This window comes from Galeopterus variegatus, unplaced genomic scaffold, assembly GCF_000696425.1.
Source record: "Galeopterus variegatus unplaced genomic scaffold, G_variegatus-3.0.2 Scaffold139, whole genome shotgun sequence".
NCBI lineage: Eukaryota > Metazoa > Chordata > Mammalia > Dermoptera > Cynocephalidae > Galeopterus > Galeopterus variegatus.
The window spans coordinates 684,557-705,848 of record NW_007726250.1 but is presented as its reverse complement, the minus strand read 5'-3'; the positions used below and the strand labels follow the sequence as shown (position 1 = coordinate 705,848).

General features: G+C 52.1%; 2 protein-coding genes across 2 annotated transcripts in view; both read left to right on the top strand.

The window, feature by feature from the left end:
* Nucleotides 1-209: 209 nt before the first annotated feature.
* On the top strand, nucleotides 210-6,956 carry HMOX1 (heme oxygenase (decycling) 1). Its single transcript, XM_008590128.1, has 5 exons — nucleotides 210-232; nucleotides 1,579-1,699; nucleotides 3,759-4,250; nucleotides 5,719-5,785; nucleotides 6,274-6,956. The coding sequence occupies exons 1-5, from the start codon at nucleotides 210-212 to the stop codon at nucleotides 6,402-6,404; spliced, it is 834 nt and encodes a 277-aa protein (XP_008588350.1). The 3' UTR covers nucleotides 6,405-6,956.
* Nucleotides 6,957-10,944: 3,988 nt separating this feature from the next.
* Nucleotides 10,945-21,292, top strand: part of MCM5 (minichromosome maintenance complex component 5) — a 21,090-nt gene continuing 10,742 nt past the window's right edge. Inside the window, exons 1-7 of the mRNA XM_008590116.1 lie at nucleotides 10,945-11,153; nucleotides 12,705-12,831; nucleotides 12,914-13,042; nucleotides 15,085-15,257; nucleotides 16,846-17,001; nucleotides 18,654-18,820; nucleotides 20,323-20,494. Coding sequence (XP_008588338.1) covers nucleotides 10,987-11,153; nucleotides 12,705-12,831; nucleotides 12,914-13,042; nucleotides 15,085-15,257; nucleotides 16,846-17,001; nucleotides 18,654-18,820; nucleotides 20,323-20,494 — 1,091 coding nt within the window. The 5' untranslated portion in view covers nucleotides 10,945-10,986. The remainder of the gene's footprint in view (nucleotides 11,154-12,704; nucleotides 12,832-12,913; nucleotides 13,043-15,084; nucleotides 15,258-16,845; nucleotides 17,002-18,653; nucleotides 18,821-20,322; nucleotides 20,495-21,292) is intronic.

Here is a 21,292-nt window from a genome sequence, read left to right as displayed (position 1 = left end):
TCCTCCCATCGCGGCTGTCGCTCACGGAGCCAGCACCGAGCGAGCCCAGCACCGAGCCCAGCACCGAGCCCAGCACCGAGCGAGCTCAGCACCGAGCCCAGCACCGAGCGAGCCCAGCACCGAGCGAGCTCAGCACCTAACCCAGCACCGAGCGAACCCAGCACTGAGCCCGCACTGAGCCCAGCACCGAGCAAGGCAGCACCGGCCGGATGGAGCACCCCCAGCCCGACAGGCAAGTACGGGGCGCCCCTCCCTCCCTGCCCAGCTTGCGGCTCAGTCCCTCCCTGACACACAGCCGGGCAGCGACAGAGCGGAGGAGCCAGGAACTTGGGCTTTGCAGTCAGGAGGAACTGGGTTCCGATCCTGCCTGTGCCGGTGGGGTAGCTGGAGGGAGGAAAGGTGATTTACCTGCCTGGCACTCTGGTGAGGAGTGAGTGACCAGATGGGAGTGTCCCCTGTGGTATCCGGCCTTCGAGGTAGCCAACTTTTATTTTTTGGTGTCCAACTTTAGAGGTGTGCTTGGAGATGCTCTTGCTTGATCTGGGATCCCTGGGTGAGAGTGCTTTGGTTCTCTTGGTGGCTTCTGCCTCCCTCTAGCTGTGAGGCACCTGAGCAAGACATGACCTTGGCTGTGCTTTTCCTCATTTCACAGAAGGACACACAGTTCAGGGAGGCAACATGCACAAGGGTGCCCAGCCAGCAGGTGTCAGAGCTGGGATTTGAGCCTTGGTCTATCCACCTCCAAGTCCTGCTCATCCTCTTCCCCCAAGGATTTGCTGAGCGTGTACAGAGCAGGAGATGATGTTTCTGGAAGGGGTGTGGGAGAGGAGGGAGAAGTTACAGTTCTATGGGTTCGGGGGGATATGGACACATGGCAGAAATGTTCCCAGAAAGCGACTTTTTCTTTGAGTAAAGCAGAATTTCTCAGGCTTTTTAGCCCTAACACTTTCACGAAAAGCATAACATTATAGGAAGTCAAAAGATTTGTTTCTTTTTTTCTTTTTTTTTTTTTTTAAAGATGACCGGTAAGGGGATCTCAACCCTTGACTTGGTGTTGTCAGCACCACGCTCAGCCAGTGAGCGAACCGGCCATCCCTATATGGGATCCGAACCTGTGGCCTTGGTGTTATCAGCACTGGACTCTACCGAGTGAGCCACAGGCCGGCCCAAAAAGATTTGTTTCTGAAACTTGAAAATAAATGAATTAAGTATTGGGTCTGAAAGCCAATCAAAGCAATTACAGCGTTGACTGTGACTGTTCACACTGTCTGCAGCTTCTCCCTGGGTTTTGTTGTACTTCCTGCCCTCCACTGGGAATAGCTGGTAACAGCCTCCCCCTTGGTTTGGGGGGCTACATTACGTAGGATTTTATTGACTAAAGAGGGGCTGCATCTTAAGTGGTTGGGAACATGTCCTGTGTCAGATTGGAAGGCTGGATTTATTTCTGCAGATATAGTCTGATAAAGCCAAAGTCTCTGGAAGGACTGCGGACAGGTGGGTGGCATCCTCAAGCTCAGAGGCTGGGAAGAGCTCACCTGCTGCCAGCCCCTGTTCACCCACCCTCCCTTCCCTCTGCAGGATGCCCCAGGATTTGTCAGAGGTCCTGAAGGAGGCCACCAAGGAGGTGCACACCCAGGCAGAGAACGCTGAGTTCATGAGGAACTTTCAGAAGGGCCAGGTGACTCCAGAGGGCTTTAAGGTATGTGGCCCGGTAGGAGGAGCCCTGGTGGAGGGTGTGGCAGGTGCAGTTATGCCCAAGGCTCAGGCCAGTGATTTAAGTGGGGATTTGGGGATGCTGAGGGACCAGATTGGCATGTCCAAGGGAGTCATCTTACAAATGATGACACAAGCTCAGAGAGAGGAGGTCACACGAGTTCATGGCCTGCTAAGTAGTATTGTGGAGAGGCTGGGCAGCAATTCTATCAACTGAACACCCTATTGTTAGGGGGGCATTTTATACACTTAGTTCTAATCTTTGCCTCAACCCTGCTGTGGAAGATGAGGACAGGAAAGCTCAGAGAGGCTAAGTGACTAACAGAAGGTCACACAGCCAGTAAGTGAAAAGGTCAATATCAAGCCAAGACCAGTCTCATTTCAGGGCTTGCGCTCCTGACCTAATTCTTATTGGCTTCTGAAGGCGAGAGATAGTATAGTCTTAGCAGGACCACTTTCTAACAGTGCAACTGGGGACACCCATCTAACCTCCCCAAGCCACCTTTTTCCCATCTGTGAAATGGCATTTCAACAGCAGGGTTTTCTGAAGCACCCACTCTATGCCAGGCACTGATTTGGCTATTTCCTGGTACTGTTGTGAAATTCATGCAAACGGAAGGAAAGAGCTTGATGAAGAACCAGACAAGTGTTAGTGTGGGTTGTTGAGGTTGAACAGAGTGTGGGGGTGGAGAGCTGTAGACCTTCATCGCTCTTTTGCAATCTGGACCCTCCCCCACCCTGGTTCCACCACGAGAGATGCTTCATTGAGGAGAGATTTAACATGTAGTTCCAGGGTGGTGGGGCCCTTGGGCGTGTCCTGTGGGTAATGAGTTTTCCTCATACTCCTCTCCCTCCATCAGAAAGATGACGTACACCCAGTTGCTGTGATGTGGCTGTGGGGAGCCTGGAACGGGAGGTGACCTCTGCAGTACACCCTCCCCGGCCACCACAGACTTTAGATCTTGCCTCTAAGTCACAGAGTTCAAAGTGGGCACCAAGATCCATGAGAGAACCCAGCACGCATTACATTTATGCTGCTGGAGGGGGCACTTCTCACGGCCTCTCTGATCTGAGCACTAAGTGCCAGGCTGCACCCTGGGCTTTGCCTGAATCATCTCACTGTACCCTAACACCAGCCTCATGTAGTATGTGTTTGGATTATTCCCTTTTGTGGGGGAGGAAACTGAGGCTTGACTTGCACAGACTCACACAGACCTCAGATCATCTCCTGCTCTAGATTGGTAAACTGAGACCAGAGAGGGCAAGTGGCTCACCCAGGGTCACACAGCTGAGGACTGGCAGAACTGAGGTTAGAACTGGGCCTGTCACTCAAAAACTCAGACCCTTTTGTACCAGGCTGCTGGGCTTTCTGTCCCCTTGAGGAATGGGGCTGCCAAGAATGTTTATGGCTCAGAAATAACTTGGAAACCTCAATTGAAACATCTTAATTCTGTCCTCCTTCAAATTTGAACTGGAGTACTAATGTGTAATGGCTCAGGGAGCCCTGAGCCAAAGTTTGCCAGGGCCTGTCACCCCAGGCCAGCATCCAGAGGTGGTGGGATACAGAGTGGACCTCCAGGAAGGAGATTGTGCTCTGAAGATGGTCACACAGAGGTCCAAGGCCAAAGCCACCTGGCCTGTTTCCTTTAATCAGGTACTCCCCTGCTCTAGAGCTATGGTGGCTCCCTAGCCTGGGCTTGAATCCAATTCATTTTTTACTAGCTGTGCAACCTCAATGTCCCATGTCTTCTCTGAGACTTAGTTTCCTTCTCCGTAAAATGGGAATAGCAATTCCTTTGTTGGGTTTTCATAAGGATTAAATTCAGCCTCATGTTTTACCCAGTGGGGTAAAAGGGTTTTAGGCTGAGAAAGCACATGATTCTATTTTTCTGTTGTGAAAGTCCCTCTGGCTGCTACATGGAGAGGATTGGAAGGGGCCCAGAGGGGACAAGTGGTGAGGGTCTTTCCCGAGGCAACAATGAAGGGGATGGACTGTGGGTGGGGGTCTTCTACACAGCTGGCTTAGAAGCTCACTCTGCTTTCAGCTGGTGATGGCTTCCCTGTACCACATCTATGTGGCCCTGGAGGAGGAGATCGAGCACAACAAGGAGAATCCAGTCTACAGCCCCCTCTACTTCCCAGAAGAGCTGCACCGCAGGGCCGCCCTGGAGCAGGACATGGCCTTCTGGTACGGGCCCCACTGGCAGAAGACCATCCCCTACACACCGGCCACTCAGCGCTACGTGAAGCAACTGCACGAGGTGGGACGCACAGAGCCCGAGCTGCTGGTGGCCCACGCCTACACCCGCTACCTGGGCGACCTGTCCGGGGGCCAAGTCCTCAAGAAGATTGCACAGAAGGCCCTGGACCTGCCCAGCTCGGGTGAAGGCCTGGCCTTTTTCACCTTCCCCAACATCGCCAGTGCTGCCAAGTTCAAGCAGCTCTACCGCTCCCGCATGAACTCTCTGGAGATGACCCCCAAGGTCAGACAGAGGGTCATCGAAGAGGCCAAGACTGCATTCCTGCTCAACATTCAGGTGAGGGTCTGGCAGCCCAGGGTGACCACCACCTCCCCCAGCTGCTCCTCCAAGGGACACTTCTCTTGTTGTAGGGGAGGGTGCTGTGGGTCTTGGGAGCCAGGGTTCCAGTCCTGCCTCAGACTAGCTGGGTGATTGTGGGCAATCTCCCTACACTTCAGTTTGCCCATCTATAAAACAGGGATAATGATAGTACCTACCTCTTAGAATTGTTGTGAAGGTTAAGTAAAGTCCCTACAACAGTGCCCAGCAAGGGTAAGCCCTCATTACTTAGCTGCTATCTCCCTACACTTCAGTTTGCCCATCTATAAAACAGGGATAATGATAGTACCTACCTCTTACAATTGTTGTGAAGGTTAAGTAAAGTCCCTACAACAGTGCCCAGCAACGGTAAGCCCTCATTACTTAGCTGCAGTCATTATACGGCAAGAGAACCACAGTTGTAGCACTCTGTGACAACAGTCTGTGATAACATGTAAGTTGTGTGTGCACTTGTGTATAGCCAGGTTGGCACTGCAAGGGTTACAGCTGCTGGAGACATGGCCTTTGCCTTCTGGGGACTCTCAGCCTAGCCAGGGAGGCAGGTTACATCTTTCTACAAGTGTCTCTAATCCAGGGGAAAGGGGGTTTGAGCAAGACTTTGAAAGATGAATTCTTGGGCAGATCTGGAGGGGTTGTGTGTTCCAAGTTGGGGTGGGGTTCCTTCTAACCCAGATGTAGCAGGGTCCTGTCACTCACCTCACTACCTGGAGGCACTCTGGGGCTGGGCTCCCAGCTCCCGCCCTCCTGGTTCTTACTCCCAGCCTGGGATTACAGAAGAGACCAGTCCTGGCACCTGCTATGGAGCAATGCCTCTCCCATGCATCCTCCCCCAAATCTGATCAGTCCTCCAAAAAACTCTGTGTCTTTCAGAGGTGTAGTCAAAAGAATGGGGGATTTGGAGTCAGAGCCCATATGAGGGCTGGCTCCTGATGCCTGACCTCTGGGATGGCCTTGGGTAAAGCACCTCACCTGCAGGGGCTGCATGCAGTTCCCTTGTCTGCACACCCAGCCTGATAAATACCATGAAACACAGCTTGCCAAGGCTGCACCTCACAGGTCTAAAGTTGAGTGAAGAAGCAGGCTGCGGAAGAGTGCATGTGTTAGAGTGTCATTTACATACGGTTTTAAAATAAGCAAAACGGTACTTTCATAGGAACACAGAATAAGGGCATGAGTGGGGGCAGTGATCTCCAAATGCAGAGTAGTTGTTACTGACGGGAGAGAATGGAAGAGCTGGCAGAGGAGCCAACAGTGCTTGCAATGTCTCATCTCTTAAGTGTCTTTCTCCGGGTGAAAGGTATACGAATGTTCAATATTTTCTTAGGATTTTGTTGTTTCCAAAATATTTCATAACAAAATGTGAAATCCCACCTTCATGCCTACACCATTCCTCACTGACACAGCATGTGCTTCTTTTGTCTTTCAGCTGTTTGAGGAGTTGCAGGAGCTGCTGACCCAGGCGCGGGCGCAGCGGGACTGCAGCAGGGTGCAAGGTGAGGGCTTCCTTGACTTGGTGTTGTCAGCACCACGCTCACCCAGTGAGCAAACCAGCCATCTCTATATGGGATCCGAACCCGTAGCCTTGGTGTTATCAGCACCGCACTCTCCCGAGTGAGCCATAGGCTGGCCCCTTGAGATGAGGATTTAATAGCTCAGACCTCATCACCTGTAAAGCGTAAGAAGGGGGCCTTGCTGAAAGTAGGCAGAAGTTTGAAAAACATGCATGGGGCCCAAGAACTTTCTCCCAGTGTGGCCTGGCTGACCACAGAGAATGGACAGCTTGGAGAAGTAGGAAGCTCCTCATCTTTTAAGGTATTCAGGCAGGGTCTAGAAGGATACCTGTTTGTGCTCTAGCAGAATCCTGGCATTGAGCTGGGGCTGTGCTAGAGATCCTGAGGCCCCTCTGCTTTGCTTTTCTGTGACATCAGACACCCCCATGCCCACCTACCTGTTGTTGACCTTGCCCCCATTTCTCTTTCAGACTCCACCCCCAGGGAGACTCCCAGAGAAAAGCCCCAGCTCAACGTCCTCTCCCAGGCTCCGCTTGTCCGATGGGTCCTTACACTCAGCTTTCTGGTGGCAACAGTTGCCGTGGTACTTTATGCCATATGAATGCAAGCGTGCCGGCTCCCTGGGGCCACGAACTCTGTCCAAAGGAGGGCCCTCTTTCTGGAGAGGGAAAATCTCTTGGTTGGCTTCCTTACCTTGCGCATGGGACAGTTTCAGGGACCCCAGCCCTCTCCCTGTATCCCTCTGGAGGAAGGAGCCTGTGGCATCTTCCCCAACCAAAAGCACATCCGGCCAATGTCCTGAACTTGCCAAGTGGGAAGAGGGGCCCAGCTCTGCCTCTCAGCATCCCCAGCTCCTGCACAGAGCCCAGAAGCCATGGCCAGAAGTAGCAGCTGTCCTAGACCTCCAAACGCTCTGATTTCATTGTATCCTTGTTGGCACGGCCATGACCGCTTTCCCTGTGGGCCGTGGCAACTTTCATACAAACGTGCAGATGTTGTGTCTTGTGTTTCTGTCTTGTTTTTGTTGGAGCCACTCTTTATTCCTGGCTCAGCCTGAACTGTGGTATTTTGTTGTGTTCTGTTGTTTTTATAGCAGGGTTGGGGTGGCTTTGGGGGAGTGGGTGGGTGGGGAGGGAGGTGTTTTATTTTAACACCACTGTGGCCTTGGTCTCTTAACTTTTGTGTGAAATAATAAACGTTATCTGATAGTAACTTGAAGTGTTTTTGTGGGCTCCGTTATCCGTGGGGAACTGACCTTTTCCTCACTTGTTTCTTGAACGCCTGTTGGGAGAGGAGGCGGCAGCGGTGGGGTTGGCAGTTGCTGGTTTCGGATGTTGGGCTCTATTTGAGAACGTGAGGGGTGAGCTTTAAGCAGCTGGTGTGTGTACAACCTGACTTAATGCGAGGCTCACCTGTCCTGAGGATGGGGTTTCCCTGTTAGGCTGAAATGAGCAGGTTCTGGGGTGAAGTTTATACATTCAATACAGTGACTCTTAGGGACTGGAGTGAGATCCCTGGGTTCAAATTCCTACTATTCCCCCTTGAGGCTGGTTGCTTAACCTCTCTGGGGCTCAGTTTTATCACCTGTGATATAGATAAAGTGATACCACCTCACCTGTCTGTCTTGAAAAGCAAAATGCCAGCACTGTGCACCATTATTAGCTGCTGTTATGCAAGGTGGGAGACCAATGCTTTGTGACTCTTGTATTGTGGGAGTCAGCTACATCATCTCTATGTTAATCCTCATAGCAAACCTGTGAGGGGCATTACCACTATCTGAGTGTCAGGAAGGATTCCAACCAGGTCTCTCCAGCCCTATAACCCAAGCCATTTCCACTGCCCTAAGTTGTGAAAGCGACCAAAGTACTAAATATGCAACCTCCCAATCTGGGATAGTGGAAACCCTTCACTGGATGTGTACTGGGCAGAGCAGGGGACAAGGCATTTCCTCATACAACCGGTATGTGAGGACTGGGAGTCAGGAGACCTTTGTCCCTAGTTCTGGCTGTGTCACCTATGTCTGGAAACTTGGGCAAGTCACTTCAAGTCTCATTTTGTTCATTGGTAAAACAAGAACAATACACGTACCTCCCACAACTAGTGGGAGGATCCAGTGGTGTCCAAACACCAGTCTGTGCAGGGTGGTATCAGAATCACCTGGAGACACTTAGCCACGGAATCCAGGGCTCCACGCTGAGAGGTTCTGATTCTGGAGACCTGGGTTGGGACTCCAGAATCACTATTTATGAAACATGCCCTGGCAGATTCCAATGTGCAACTAACTGATCGATCCGGGAGCCACTCTTTATGAGATTATGTGTGCAAAGCTCAGGCATTCAATTTTAGTACATGTGCTGCTGAAACAAGCACTAAAGCTCAGGCGTTCAAATAGCAGCTGTGGCTCTGCCGCCCTGGCAGAAGGAGGCATCTGCGAATGGGGCATAGATAGTTACTGTAGTGACAAAGGAAGGGAAGGAGAGGAGAGAGAGAAACAATCTTGAATTCTACTAATAGGAGAATGAGTGAGCAATTTGTATTCTATCAATTTTCAAAGATGAGCAAAGCTAGACATTAGTTATAGTGGTAAGGACAGATCTTAACGGGTAATAACTACTGCAATAGGGAAAAGAGTCCGGCATGAACTGAGCTCATCTTTGATTTGTACCAAGGTGAATAGATATTTTAAAGGGAGATTGAGGGAGTAAGGGTTGGGCAAGCGGTGCTTAGTAGAATTAGGAAAGTGAAAAACTACAAAGTGTTTGTCAGTGTAAATGCAATTAGGCCAGCTGTGTCTATTTGGCAATTATCAAAGTTAGGATTCTAGCCTCCCACAGAGACTGGGAGACAGAGGTGTCGGCTGGAACAAACAGTGAAAAATTTTTGGCAGCCTTTAGTTTTCTCAGGATGGCACTTTGAGAGAGGCTAGGGTCATCTTAGAGATGTGGTCTTGAGCTATTAAAACTATTAGTTTTTGTTCAAGTCTTTATAAATCAAGGTTGAGTCTTAGTTGAGAAGGTTCAAAGGAATAGGGCTAGAGTCTGGGCAAGGAGAGAGTCTTTATTACCATACTGTGGAAAATTAAGAAGCTGCTAAAATACAATGAACTAAATCTACATCTCTTGGTGCAGAGGTGTCTGTAAAGCATTGGTGAGAAAAGCAAGTTTCAGATTCATTTTATGTTACTTTTATACACTCTAAAAATACACATAATTTTGGGTGGGGTTACATCCAAATGTTTATTAAGTTAAAACACCCATAATATAGTAAGTTGAACTTACACAAATAAAAAGACACTTAGAGGGCCGGCCCGTGGCTCACTCGGGAGAGTGCGGTGCTGATAACACCAAGGCCATGGGTTCGGATCCCATATAGGGATGGCCGGTTCGCTCACTTGGGAGAGCGTGGTGCTGACAACACCAAGTCAAGGGTTAAGATCCCCTTACCGGTCATCTTTAAAAAAAAAAAAAAAAGACACTTAGAAATAGATCTGAGGCACCAGCCCGTGGCTCACTTGGGAGAGGGCGGTGCTGACAACACCAAGTCAAGGGTTAAGATCCCCTTACCGGTCATCTTTAAAAAAAAAAAAAAAAGACACTTAGAAATAGATCTGAGGCACCAGCCCGTGGCTCACTTGGGAGAGGGCGGTGCTGACAACACCAAGTCAAGGGTTAAGATCCCCTTACCGGTCATCTTTAAAAAAAAAAAAAAAAAGACACTTAGAAATAGATCTGAGGCACCAGCCCGTGGCTCACTTGGGAGAGTGCGGTGCTGACAACACCAAGTCAAGGCTTAAGATCCCCTTACCAGTCATCTTTAAAAAAAGAAAAAGAAATTGATCTGAGAACAAGGGGCATAATTATTATTATTATTTATTTTTTTGGCAGCCTGCCGGTATGGGGATCCGGACCCCTGACCTTAGTGTTATAACACCGCACTCCAACCAACTGAGCCAACCAGCCAGCCCTTAGGACACATCTATAGAAAACGAAATATAAACACAAGAACCAACAAATTAGATGATGTGACAATCAGTACTATTAAACACACACACAATTTAAATGAATGCTCCCGGCAAACGTATGTCTGCACGCCTGTGGCGAAGAGGACGGAAGGTTCTTTCCGGCTCGCGTTGGGACAGGGCCCAGAGCAGGGAGGGGCGCAGCTTGAGAGCCACTGCGCAGTTCTGACAACTCTTCCCATTTTTCAAGCTCGGCTGCAAGTCTAGTCGTCAATTTTCGCACATTTTAAGCACTGCCAAAGGATTTAAAGCTTTCTACAAAAAAGAAAAAAGATTACAATTGGGTCAAAGAAAATGTCCCTCGAGTCCCAATTGTGACAACTTTGGTCTTAAGGGGTTAAGGAGGCCCAAAGAGAGGAATTTTCGGCTTTTGGGGGCAGTGTGCTACGCTGAGAGGCACGGAGCGGGGACGCAGTGAGCGGCGTCGGAACCTGCCTGTCCCCGCCACCAGCCAGGAGGCAGCGGCTCCTCGGCGTCTCGCCCGGGGCCGGCCAGCGCGCGGCGAGCGGGAACTTCTCGGGGCCGCGTCTCCCGTCGCCAAAAGGGGCAGCTGAACCCTGTCATTGCTGAGCTCCTAGTTCTTTCTCCCCAGGGCTCTGAAAGGGGCCGTTTGCTCACGACACTTTTAAACAGGCTTAAGAAACATGCACAGGGGAAACACGGCGCGCCCACCCCTCCGCCATCTTTGCGCCCGCCCCGCGCCGCCGCTTCCTTCCCGGTCCCAAGTTTCGCGCCAAATTGTTTCGCAGACAAAATGGAGCCCGGAAGGAGGCGAGGCCTGTCGTCCCGCAGCCAATCCGCTTCGGCAACCGGCCCGGGAGGCGGGGCTCGAGGGAGAAGAGCGGTCCAATCGCTGGCCGCGGGGCCACGGCGAACCAATGGGGGCACGGCGGCCGCGGCGTCCGAACGCGGCGTCTCGTTTTTCCCGCGAAACTCGGCGGCGGAGCGTGGAGGGTCTGGTGTCCCCCGGCCTCTGGCGTGCGGGAAGGGAGAGGTGAGGCCGGTGGGGCTGGGGTCGGCCGTCGTGGTGGGGCAGGAGTCCAGGAGGGGAGCCGGGGTCGCTCGCACCCCGGTCTCGGGGCCGGGACCCAGGCGTGGGCGGGGAGGGCTGCGGCGGGCCGCCCCCAGCCTGCTCCTGCTCTTTGTTCCCGCGCCAGGTGCGGTCATGTCTGGCTTCGACGACCCTGGCATTTTCTACAGCGACAGCTTCGGGGGGGACCCCGGGGCCGACGAGGGGCAGGCCCGCAAATCGCAGCTGCAGAGGCGCTTCAAGGAGTTCCTGCGGCAGTACCGAGTGGGCACCGACCGCACGGGCTTCACCTTCAAATACAGGTGCGCACGGCGGCAGCGATGCCCTGCCGGCCCCTCGGCTTGTGCAGTTCAGGGACACAGACCGAGTCTGGCGCCACGTCTCCGCTCGGAGCCTTTTAGAATCGTAGACGGAGCACAGGTGGGGAAAGGAGCCCATCGTGGGTCACAGGACTCATCCCGGACCTCCTCACCCCCTTGGCGCGTGTGGTTTCTTATGTCTTATACCTTAAGTTTTGAGTGAGTCCCCTGTTGAGCGGGCAGCAGCCATCCAGCTAGAGCCACTTGGGCCCTGTGGTTCCTTATGCTGCCTCGTCTCTGTTCATCTGCTTCTTACGATCCTTTCCTGTGATGTTTGTGATACCTTGTGAACTCAAGTTCCCTGTGGGTGTCAAAGGTGAAGGCGGTAGGTAGTAACGATTCACTTTATTTCCTACATTCATTTATTCATTCCAGTCTTGCGTTTTCATTGATTGAGCACCTACTGCATGCCAGGCACTGTTCTGCATGCTGGGCAATAGCACTTAAAAGCTGGACAAGATCCCGGCTCCTAGTCAGTTGTACAACCTGTGACACTGTATCGAATCCTCATAGGCCTTGGGTGTCCCTGAGACCTTAAAATGCAGAGAACATGAGTTTGCAGGCTCAGCATTGGGCCTGACCATTTATTAACTGAAGGACATCCAAATGACATTCTCTCTAGACCTCAGTTTCTTCATCTGTAAAACGGGTAAAGCCATTCCTGTCTTCATTTATTCATGCAGCAGCTAACACTGACCACTTATGTGCCAGGCACTGAGGTACAAAGATGAAAAGACACATACTTCTTGTCTTCAAGCTCATGAGTCAGGGGAGTGAGGCAGAGATCAACAAATCAACTCCAGGGTGATAGTCGCCTCAGTGGAGGAAAGTACGGGGAGTTAGGGAAGTTGGAGGTGACTCTGGAGCCGAGAGGAGAGTTAGAGGTGCGGAAGGCATTCCAGATAGGGGCAATTGCATGTGCAGCAGTGTGGCCGGCTGTTTTATTGGCTCTTTGACATAAGGTAGAAGAGGATGGGCCTGTGATTCTGTGGGCTGGGGAGCAGACTGTGCATAGGTCAGTGGTCCCCAAATGTGTTCTTGGGACAGTAGTCCCATGGGATGCTCTGTAAAAAGAGTCTGGCAGTTGACAAGATGGACATGGCCTCTGCTGCCTCAGAATCTCCAGGTTTGAGGCATGTGTGTTGTTGGTCTCCAGGAGTGAGTTAAAGGCTCTGAGAAGTCCTGCAGTGAAGGAACTGGTTTGCTGTTTTGTGCATGCTGAACTGTCTGTATATTGAAACATCTTCCAACCGTCTCATGAACCACTTCTGTGGAGCTTTCTTTGGAGAACACCTCTGTCGACAGTGGGGAGCCTCTGCAGGGTTAAATGATGGAACATCCTGCAATTAGATGTGTGTTTGGGAAGAGGAGTGGTGGCACTATGGTGGCTGTGGCATAAGCAGATTCTGAGGGTGCGGGTGTACCTCGGCCACTGTTGGTTTCTTCTTTCCTGCACCCTTTCCTGCCCTCACCTTCCTCACCTGCCCACTCCAGGGATGAGCTCAAGCGACATTACAACCTGGGGGAGTACTGGATTGAGGTGGAGATGGAGGATCTGGCCAGCTTTGATGAGGACCTGGCTGACCACTTGTACAAGCAGCCAGCCGAGCACTTGCAGCTGGTGAGTGGGACCCTATCCTTAACCCCCCCAAGGACTGGCTCTGTCCCAGTCACTAACAGCCTGTGTCTTTCCTCTCCTACAGCTGGAGGAAGCTGCCAAGGAGGTGGCTGACGAGGTGACCCGGCCCCGGCCCTCTGGCGAGGAGGTGCTCCAGGACATCCAGGTCATGCTCAAGTCGGACGCCAGCCCGTCCAGCATCCGGAGCCTGAAGGTGGGTCTCCTCCCGTTGAAGAGTACAGTGGCTGCTGCCGGGTGCAGAGGGCTTTGGTACAGCCAGACCTGGATGCCAACTTTGTGACCCTGAGCAAGGCACTTGACCTTTCTGAGCCTATTTCCTCCTTTGTAAAATTAACTCACTGGACAAATGTTTACTGAGCTCCTCCCGTGGGCAGGGCATTCAGTTGGGTCCCAGAGAAACAACAGTGAACTACGTGATGAGCTCCTGTCCTCGAGGAGTATATATCTAGTAGGGGTGGACTGAGTAAACCTATAAACATCACCTGTGATCATTTTAGATGGTCATAAATGTAATAACAGCAATCAAGAGGGTGACAAGAAAAGTGGGGGGGGGGGCTTCTAGAAAAGGCAGAGAAGGCTTCTTTGAGGAGGTATGACATCTGAGTGGAGAGCGAGCAGCTTGCAAACAGCTGGGAGAGCATTCAAAGCAGGAGAGGGGGGACATAGCTGGTGCTAAGCCTGGGGGCTGTGTTCAAGGCCATGTTGGAAGACTGCCACCATGACTAAAGAGTAACGAGGAAGCAGGAGAGGTTGGCAAAGCTAGTATCATCCGTGCATTAGTTTCGTTGGATAAATACTTACTGAGTGGTTGCTACGTGTCGGTGCTGGGCTAGACACTCACATAGTGAACAAAACAGGTAGGACCTTGTTGTAGAGTTCACAGTGGGAGAAACAGACAAGGAACAAGCGTAGCGAATAGTGTAATGAACCCCGTGTACCTTCACCTAGAGTTAATCATTGTTAACATTTTGCCCTATTTGCTGTTTTCTCCTTTGTTAATTTATTTTTGCTAAAGAATTTTAAAGCAAATTATAGACACAGCACTTTATCCCTAAACATGCATTTTTTTAAACAACATTTTCTTACATGTTCTCGACACTGTCAACACCTTAACACAATTAACAAAGATCCCTTGTATCCTCAAATACGCAATCTAGATTCAGTTTTACCTAATTAGCCCAAGTGCCTTTTACAGCTTGTGTATTATATTACACACAATCAGGACCAGACATTGTATTAGATTGTTAGTTATGTCTCTTTTAATCCAGAATAGCCTCCCTTACATCCTGGATATAAGGCCTCTCTCAGATATGTTATTGACTTACTGAGGAGGCAGTGCTAGTTGTCCTGTAGAAGTACGTGCTGCCTCCTGGATTTGTCGGAAGGCTTCCTTGGGGTGGAACATGCCCCTTGCCCCCCTGTATTTTTTGGAACCTGGAAGTGAGGTCCACAGGTCTGGTTGCATTCAGGTTCACACCTTGGGCAAGAGTGCAAGTGGGTGATGTTCGTGCTTCAATTCAAACATGAGGATGTAGAGAATTGCCTAATGAATCCCCTGTACTCATCACCCAGCTTAATAATTAGCAACCGTGGCCAATCTTGGTTCATAAGTGACCCCGAGTTTCTTTTGAAGCAAGTCCCGTATATCATATCATTTCATCTGAAGCTATTTTGGTATGTATTCCTGAAAGATGAGTCATTTTTAAAGCATAACCACAATAACATGACACTTAAAAAAATAATGTTACTGCCTTATTCAGTCTGGGAATAGTCATTAAGATGGGGAAACTGAGGCTCAGAGAAAAGTGAGTCAGAGAGAAATTCCCAAAGCAGGTTTTGAGAGAACTTAAATGAGAACATGGGCCCCTGCCCCCCAGGTTAGTTCTCTGTGTGGTACTGTACAGGTCTAGGGGAGTTGCCATCAGAGCTGGGGATCAGGTGTCTCTCCTGGCTCCTGCCACTTCGTAGCAAAATGTGCTTCATGTCTCACCCTACTCCAATGCCGTGAGGTTCTTAAAAGTAGGGGCTGCTCCTGTGGCTCCCCTAAACCCCAGTGTCCAGCTAGCCTGGCGTTGGGTGGACACTCTAGAAACAATTCTTGAGCTGAACAGAAGAGCTGTGTCCTTCCCCGCAGCTGTGTCCACCTCCAGGCCCCTGCCCAGGACATTTCTCAACACATTTCAGCTGTCCCATGGCTCCCTTTAACCAACAAGCCTCCCGTTGGCTCTGCTACAGTCAGACATGATGTCACACCTGGTGAAGATCCCTGGCATCATCATTGCGGCCTCTGCTGTTCGTGCCAAGGCCACCCACATCTCCATCCAGTGCCGCAGCTGCCGCAACACCCTCACCAACATTGCCATGCGCCCCGGCCTGGAGGGCTATGCTCTGCCCAGGAAGTGCAACACGTGAGTATGTGGCCAGAGGGACTTTGGGGAGTGACCTCTCAGTGGAGATCAGAGGGGATGGGAATGAGTCGCCAGTGCCACCTGCAACTGCTTGTTAGAGACCCCCTGGGCAGGCTGAGGCAGGGCTGCACCCTTGGGATTGGCACAGATATGATGCCCTAGGCTCGGGGTTATGGACAGGCTGTGGTGTTCCTCTACAGTTATGAGTTCTGTCCCTGCCAGGATGCCCAGACAATGTGTGGGAAACCCAGAGTCAGGAGGGCACGGCAGTCCAGGGAAATAGTCTATCTAGAATCTTTTAAAGCGAACTATGGCTCACCGGGCTAGATCCTGCCTGTCAGCCTTATGTCCCAGGAACACAGCCATGCTGATCGCATTCACACTACAGAGGCAGCATATGTGGCCTCTTAGCTTGCTCGAAGAACCTAAAATATTTACTGTTTAGCTCTTTGTAGAAATGTTTGCCGACCCGTGACCTGAAGGGACCCCACCCTCTCACTGGCTGCTCCTTGGCCACCTCTCCTGGCTCCTCCTCAGCTTCCCAACTCCCCTGGGGCAAGTCTGCCCCGTTCCATGCTGCTGCCGTCTCACCTGGAGCGGTGTGGTACCCTGATCCCCTCAGCCTGTTCTCCACCCGCAGCCAGGTGGCCCCTTACACTGTAGGTGTTTCAGTCGTTTTGTCTCACCCATGCTCGAGTCCTGCTCGGCCTTCCATGGCCTGCCCCTCCACGCCCCCGGGCCTGCCTCCCTCTGCTCTCTCCAGGACCAGCCACACTGCCTCCTCCGTTCTGTTCCTGGGGTACATGGTGCACATGTCAGCCGCAGGGCCTCTGAACTTGCTGTTCCTCCTTCCAGAATGCCCTTCCCTCAGGGGCACAGTCTGTATCCTCACTTCAGGTTCCTCCTCACATGTCCCCTCCCAGAGGTGCCTCCCCCACCCCTGTCTTACGTTGGGTACACATGTACCCAGTCGGTCTCTCACCTGCCCACCTTCACGTCTCTTCATAGCATGCATCCATCACTATATTATGAAGTTATTTGTTTGTGTGGTTTATCAGTCTCTCCTGACTAGAACTTAAGCTCCATAAGAGCAGGGGCTTTTTATTCACTGCTGCATCACCTGCACCTACAGTAGTGCCCGGCACATAGTAGGTGCTTTGCTATGCTATTTGTTTATATAGCTGTAATACTTGTTGAATAATGACTTTATTACATAGGGGTACATAGAACCCTAGACCCTCAGAATGATCTAGAGGTATCTAAAATCTCACTGGGATCTGAGTGGAGGTTTAGTAAGGGAATTGATGATCTAGCCCCTGTTTGCCTGTGGAGATGCTGAGACCCTGCCAGGGGGCTGTGAGTGTGACTTGTCTGCCACCTCTTAAGAAGTTAGTGGAGTCAGACCTCAAGCAGCTTTCCTGATTCCTGATCTGGTGCTCTGTCCACCACAGAGCTGCCCTCCTTTTAGGGCCTTTCTCCAGCTTATCCTGGAGTGCCATGTCTTGTTGCTGACTCCTGGGATGACCGAGCCCCAGACTTTGGGTTCTCAGAGTAGCTCTGGTGACCCTTCTCCCCCCTCTCCATACAGGGATCAGGCTGGGCGCCCAAAGTGCCCACTGGACCCATACTTCATCATGCCCGACAAGTGCAAATGTGTGGACTTCCAGACCCTGAAGCTGCAGGAGCTGCCTGACGCAGTGCCCCACGGCGAGATGCCTAGACACATGCAGCTCTACTGCAACAGGTGAAGCAGGCAGGGCGGGTGTCCTAGCTACGTCCCTAACCTGGCGCTGGGTGGGAATCATCTGGAGCGTGGTGGGTGGGTGGGTAGAGGGGAAGATGGCCATTGCAGAGCGCTTGCTCTGTGCCTGGTGCTTCCTGTATGTTTCTCCCGTCTCTGTCTTCCCATAATCTGCAGGGGCATATCAGTCCCTATTTTGCAGATGAGGAAATATAACTTGAAGAGGTTAAATGTTTTCATGAGTGGAGGAGCTGGGCTTGGAGCCTATGTCTGTTGCTTTCCCAAGCTCCTGTTCTTCCTCAGGGCATCTCTTCAGCCCTCTCTGGACTGGGAGGTCCAGGGTGGCACAGTAGATACCCAGCAGCTGGGAAAGCTTCTTCCCAGCCTAACCCCCCAACCTTTACCCCCACCCCCGGCTTTCTGTTGAGATTTTGCCCTTGGATTTTGCTGAGTGATTGGAGAGGGTGCTGGGCCCCTCACAGTAACCTGGGTCGAAGGTATGGAGAGCCTTGACTAGGGTTCTTAACCTGGGCTTGCACACCCTGAAATGTGTGCAGATGTTCTGTGTGTGTACATTTTCTGCAGAGCAGATCCATAGCTTTTGTGAGCTTCATCAGGGGCAGTAGGGTGTGTAGGGGTCAGGCTCTTGGGCAAGTTACGTGAGTTTACTGAGGCTCAGTTTCCTCATCGATAAAATGGGGATGAGGACATTCCTTGATCTGTCCTAGGGCTGCTTGAAATTCATGTCAGGTGTTCAACAGAGTTCCTTAATACAGATTAAGTGTTTGGTATATATTAGAGTATTCTCCAAGTGGCACATGATCCACAAATCTTAAGAAGGAGGTATAGGAATAGAGGAGTTGGAGACTCGTAGGCTGTTCACAGTGACAGTGGTGGTCCTTTATGGAGACGGGACTCTTGGTGGTGTATAAAGCACTTTTGTATCTGTTCGCTCACTTGGTCTCACAACAGGTGAGTAGGTCAGATCACTTGGTACCCCAGGCTCAGAGAGGTGCAGTGACTTCTTTGAGGTCACATAGCTATTGAGTGTCTTCTCCATGCTGCACTGGCCCTGGCTGGGGGACTTGGAGACTTCCCTGTTTCAGCATATTATTTTTAGAAGAGGAAGTGAAAATCCAGAGGCAAATTGACTTGGCTGAGCACGTGGAGTCATGAAGAGCAGAAGTGGGGAGTGGGCCCTGCAAGGAGGCTGGGAGGGCATGAGGAGGAAGTCTTTCTCTGAGATGGCCAAGGGTGCCACGTGACAAATCTGGCAGCAGAGAAGCTGGAGATGTGGCTTCTGAAGGGCTGCACATGGGCTGGCTCCAAGCCTCCCCCTTAGACCCGTACCACTGTATGACACGCGAGCTCCTGAATTCAGCTACAGGGTCAGGCCTCCCCCTGCCCTCCTATTTGGCTGCCACCATCGTCAACACCGTCCTGCCAGCAGCTGAGCCATCCAGGCATGGGGGTGGGTAGTGAGGAGAGAGAGAGGACTGGTTCCCTAGGCCCTTGGGGATGGAGCCAGCTCAGGGTGTGATGCCTGGGGTGGAAATGCTGAGGTGGACTGGGAGGTTCGTGGGGATAGATGGAATTAAGGACTTGCTGTCCCCACCAAGATCTCACCTTTTCTTCCTCCTCTGCACTCATCTCAGGTACCTGTGTGACAAGGTTGTCCCTGGGAACAGGGTCACCATCATGGGCATCTACTCCATCAAGAAGTTTGGACTCACCTCCAGCAGGGGCCGTGACAGGGTGGGTGTGGGCATTCGGAGCTCCTACATCCGTGTCCTGGGCATCCAGGTGGACACAGATGGCTCTGGTGAGTTGGCTTTGGGGTCCTGGCTTGGCCCTGCCAGAGTGCTGTGCTTGCACACCCCCGTTAACAGGCAGCTCATCACTTCCCAAGGTGGCCCAGGGTGTCCTCTCATTGCTCATACTGTTAGGGTGCAGCCCGTGGGCTGAGGGTGTCTGCCTACATGCAGGATCAAGGTTGAGGGACTCAGGACAAATCGCTGAGGAATTACGGAGTGCTGTGCCTCCGAGTCACTGTGACAGGAGATGTGAGAGACGTGCAATGCAGGGTTCTGTGCAGATGGGAGTTGAGGGTCTAGTGGGAAAACTAAGACAGCCATGCCGGCATGGGTGAGGCGGTGTCACCTGCTGGGCTACGCAGTTCCAGTGAAGAGCTGAAGGAGGACAGAGAGGAGAAGGTGGGGGCCTTGTGAGAAGCTTTCCCAGCAGAAGGCACCTGAGCTGGGCTTTGGAGGTGGGGCAGACCTTCCAATGGGAGGGGACGGCAGGAGCTGGTGAGGACCTGGCCTGCTGCTGTGTGGCTCTAGGACCATGTGGGAGTTTGGGGGAGGAATGGCCGGACCGCACAGATGGAGAGCTCAGGCTTACACCCGAGGGCAGCGGAGCCACTGCAAACGTTTTCAAGTCTGTTGCAGGCCCCTGGCTGCAGTGCATTGATTTGGAGGTGGGGTTCCCCAGGGCTCAGTCCATGGTCTGCTGTTTGTGTTAACTGCCTAGACAGTTTCAGTTCCAAGACCCACCTAAACAATGGCACTGAATATTTCTATCTCTAGCCTGTGGACTTGACGTGTCTACTTAGATGTCAAAAAGCATCTCAAACTAACCATGGCCAGAGCTGGGCTCTATTTTCACCCTCTCAAACTGGCTGCTCTCTGACTTCCCATCTCCACCTTTCCCAGTTGCTCAGGCAGAACCCCCTAAGTCATCCTTGAGGCCTCTTTCTCTCATCCCCTGCATCTAATCTGCCTACGGATCTGGCCGGCTCCACCTGCACAGTGTGTCCAGGATCTGGCCGCTGCTTATTGGCTCCCCCCATCCCTGGTCTGCACCCCTATCATCTCTCCCCTGGGTTACTATTAGTCCTCGCTGGTGTCTCTGTCACCACCTTGCTCCCACCTTCTCTGTTCTGCAGCAGCCAGAGTGAGCAATGCTCTCATGACCAAAGATGCCAGGTCACTCCTCGGTTGAAATGGCTCTCCATCCATCTCAGCAGAATGGGAGACTTTCAGTGATCCCTGAGTGCTTACATGATCTGGCGCTCTCGTTCCTTAGACCCTCTCCTTCTCCCTTCTCCTCTCACTCACCAGACCCTCAAACATACCAGGCCTGCTCTCGAGAGCTGGGGGCTATGGGGTAGAGCTGGGTGGGGGTCTCTGTCTTCAACCAAGGTTGTACTCTCCTGGCCCTGAGGGCCCTGCCCTCTGGAGGTGCCTGGGCTGAGGCCAGGTCTGGCAGGGGGCTGGAGGAGGTGCCCGCTCATGCACTCCCACATCTTCCCTGCCCACCCAGGCCGCAGCTTTGCTGGAGCCATGAGCCCGCAGGACGAGGAGGAGTTCCGTCGCCTGGCTGCCCTCCCCAACGTCTATGAGGTCATCTCCAAGAGCATCGCCCCCTCTATCTTTGGGGGCATGGACATGAAGAAGGCCATTGCCTGCCTGCTCTTTGGGGGCTCCCGAAAGAGGTGGGAGTGGCGTCTGGGTGCCCCCGGGTCTGGGGAGGGGGGCAGGTGACATGGCCCACAGGGGGACAGCTGCCCAGTGATCAGGACTGAGTGCTCTTGTCACATTTCCTAGGCCCCTCAGCCTGTCTCCTCCTTCCAGGCACCTCTCCAGCTCCGGGCTTGTCACAGCTGGCTGGTGGCCAACTCACGCACCTGACTCAGATCCCCTTCCCTGGCAGGGGGTGGATGGGGGGACCTGGCAAGTGCAGTGGGGGAGCCCTGGGCTTTGAGTCCAGGGAGCAGGTATTATTTTACATCTCTGCTACTTATTCACTGTGTGACCTTGGTGAGAGACACCACATCTCTGAACCCACATGTCCACATGAGTAAAAACCTGACACTGAAAGGACATCATGTGTCCTTTTGAAACTATAAAGTAATAGCTATATAGACAGTAATAGTGATAATATTCCTTACAGCTTCCATTAACTGTTCTTACTATGCACCAGGCCTCCTTTGAAGCGTTTCATGTATCTGAAACCCAGTCTTCGAAGTAACCCTGTGAGAAAGCTGCTAGTGTGTCCATTTCATAGAAGAGGAAGTTGAGGCATAGAGAGCTAAAGGGACTTGCTCCTTGGCACATGGTGGAGCCAGGAGCCTTCTCTCGTGGCACCCATTTCGCCACACTGCACAGCCCATGCGCAACTCCCCGTCTTTTCCTTGCAGCTGGTGTGCCGGGCACTGCCATAAATGCTGTTTCCTTTAACTCTCCCTTCCCTGGGAGGCGAGCTCTGCCCTCTGTTATGAGGCCTGCCCTGG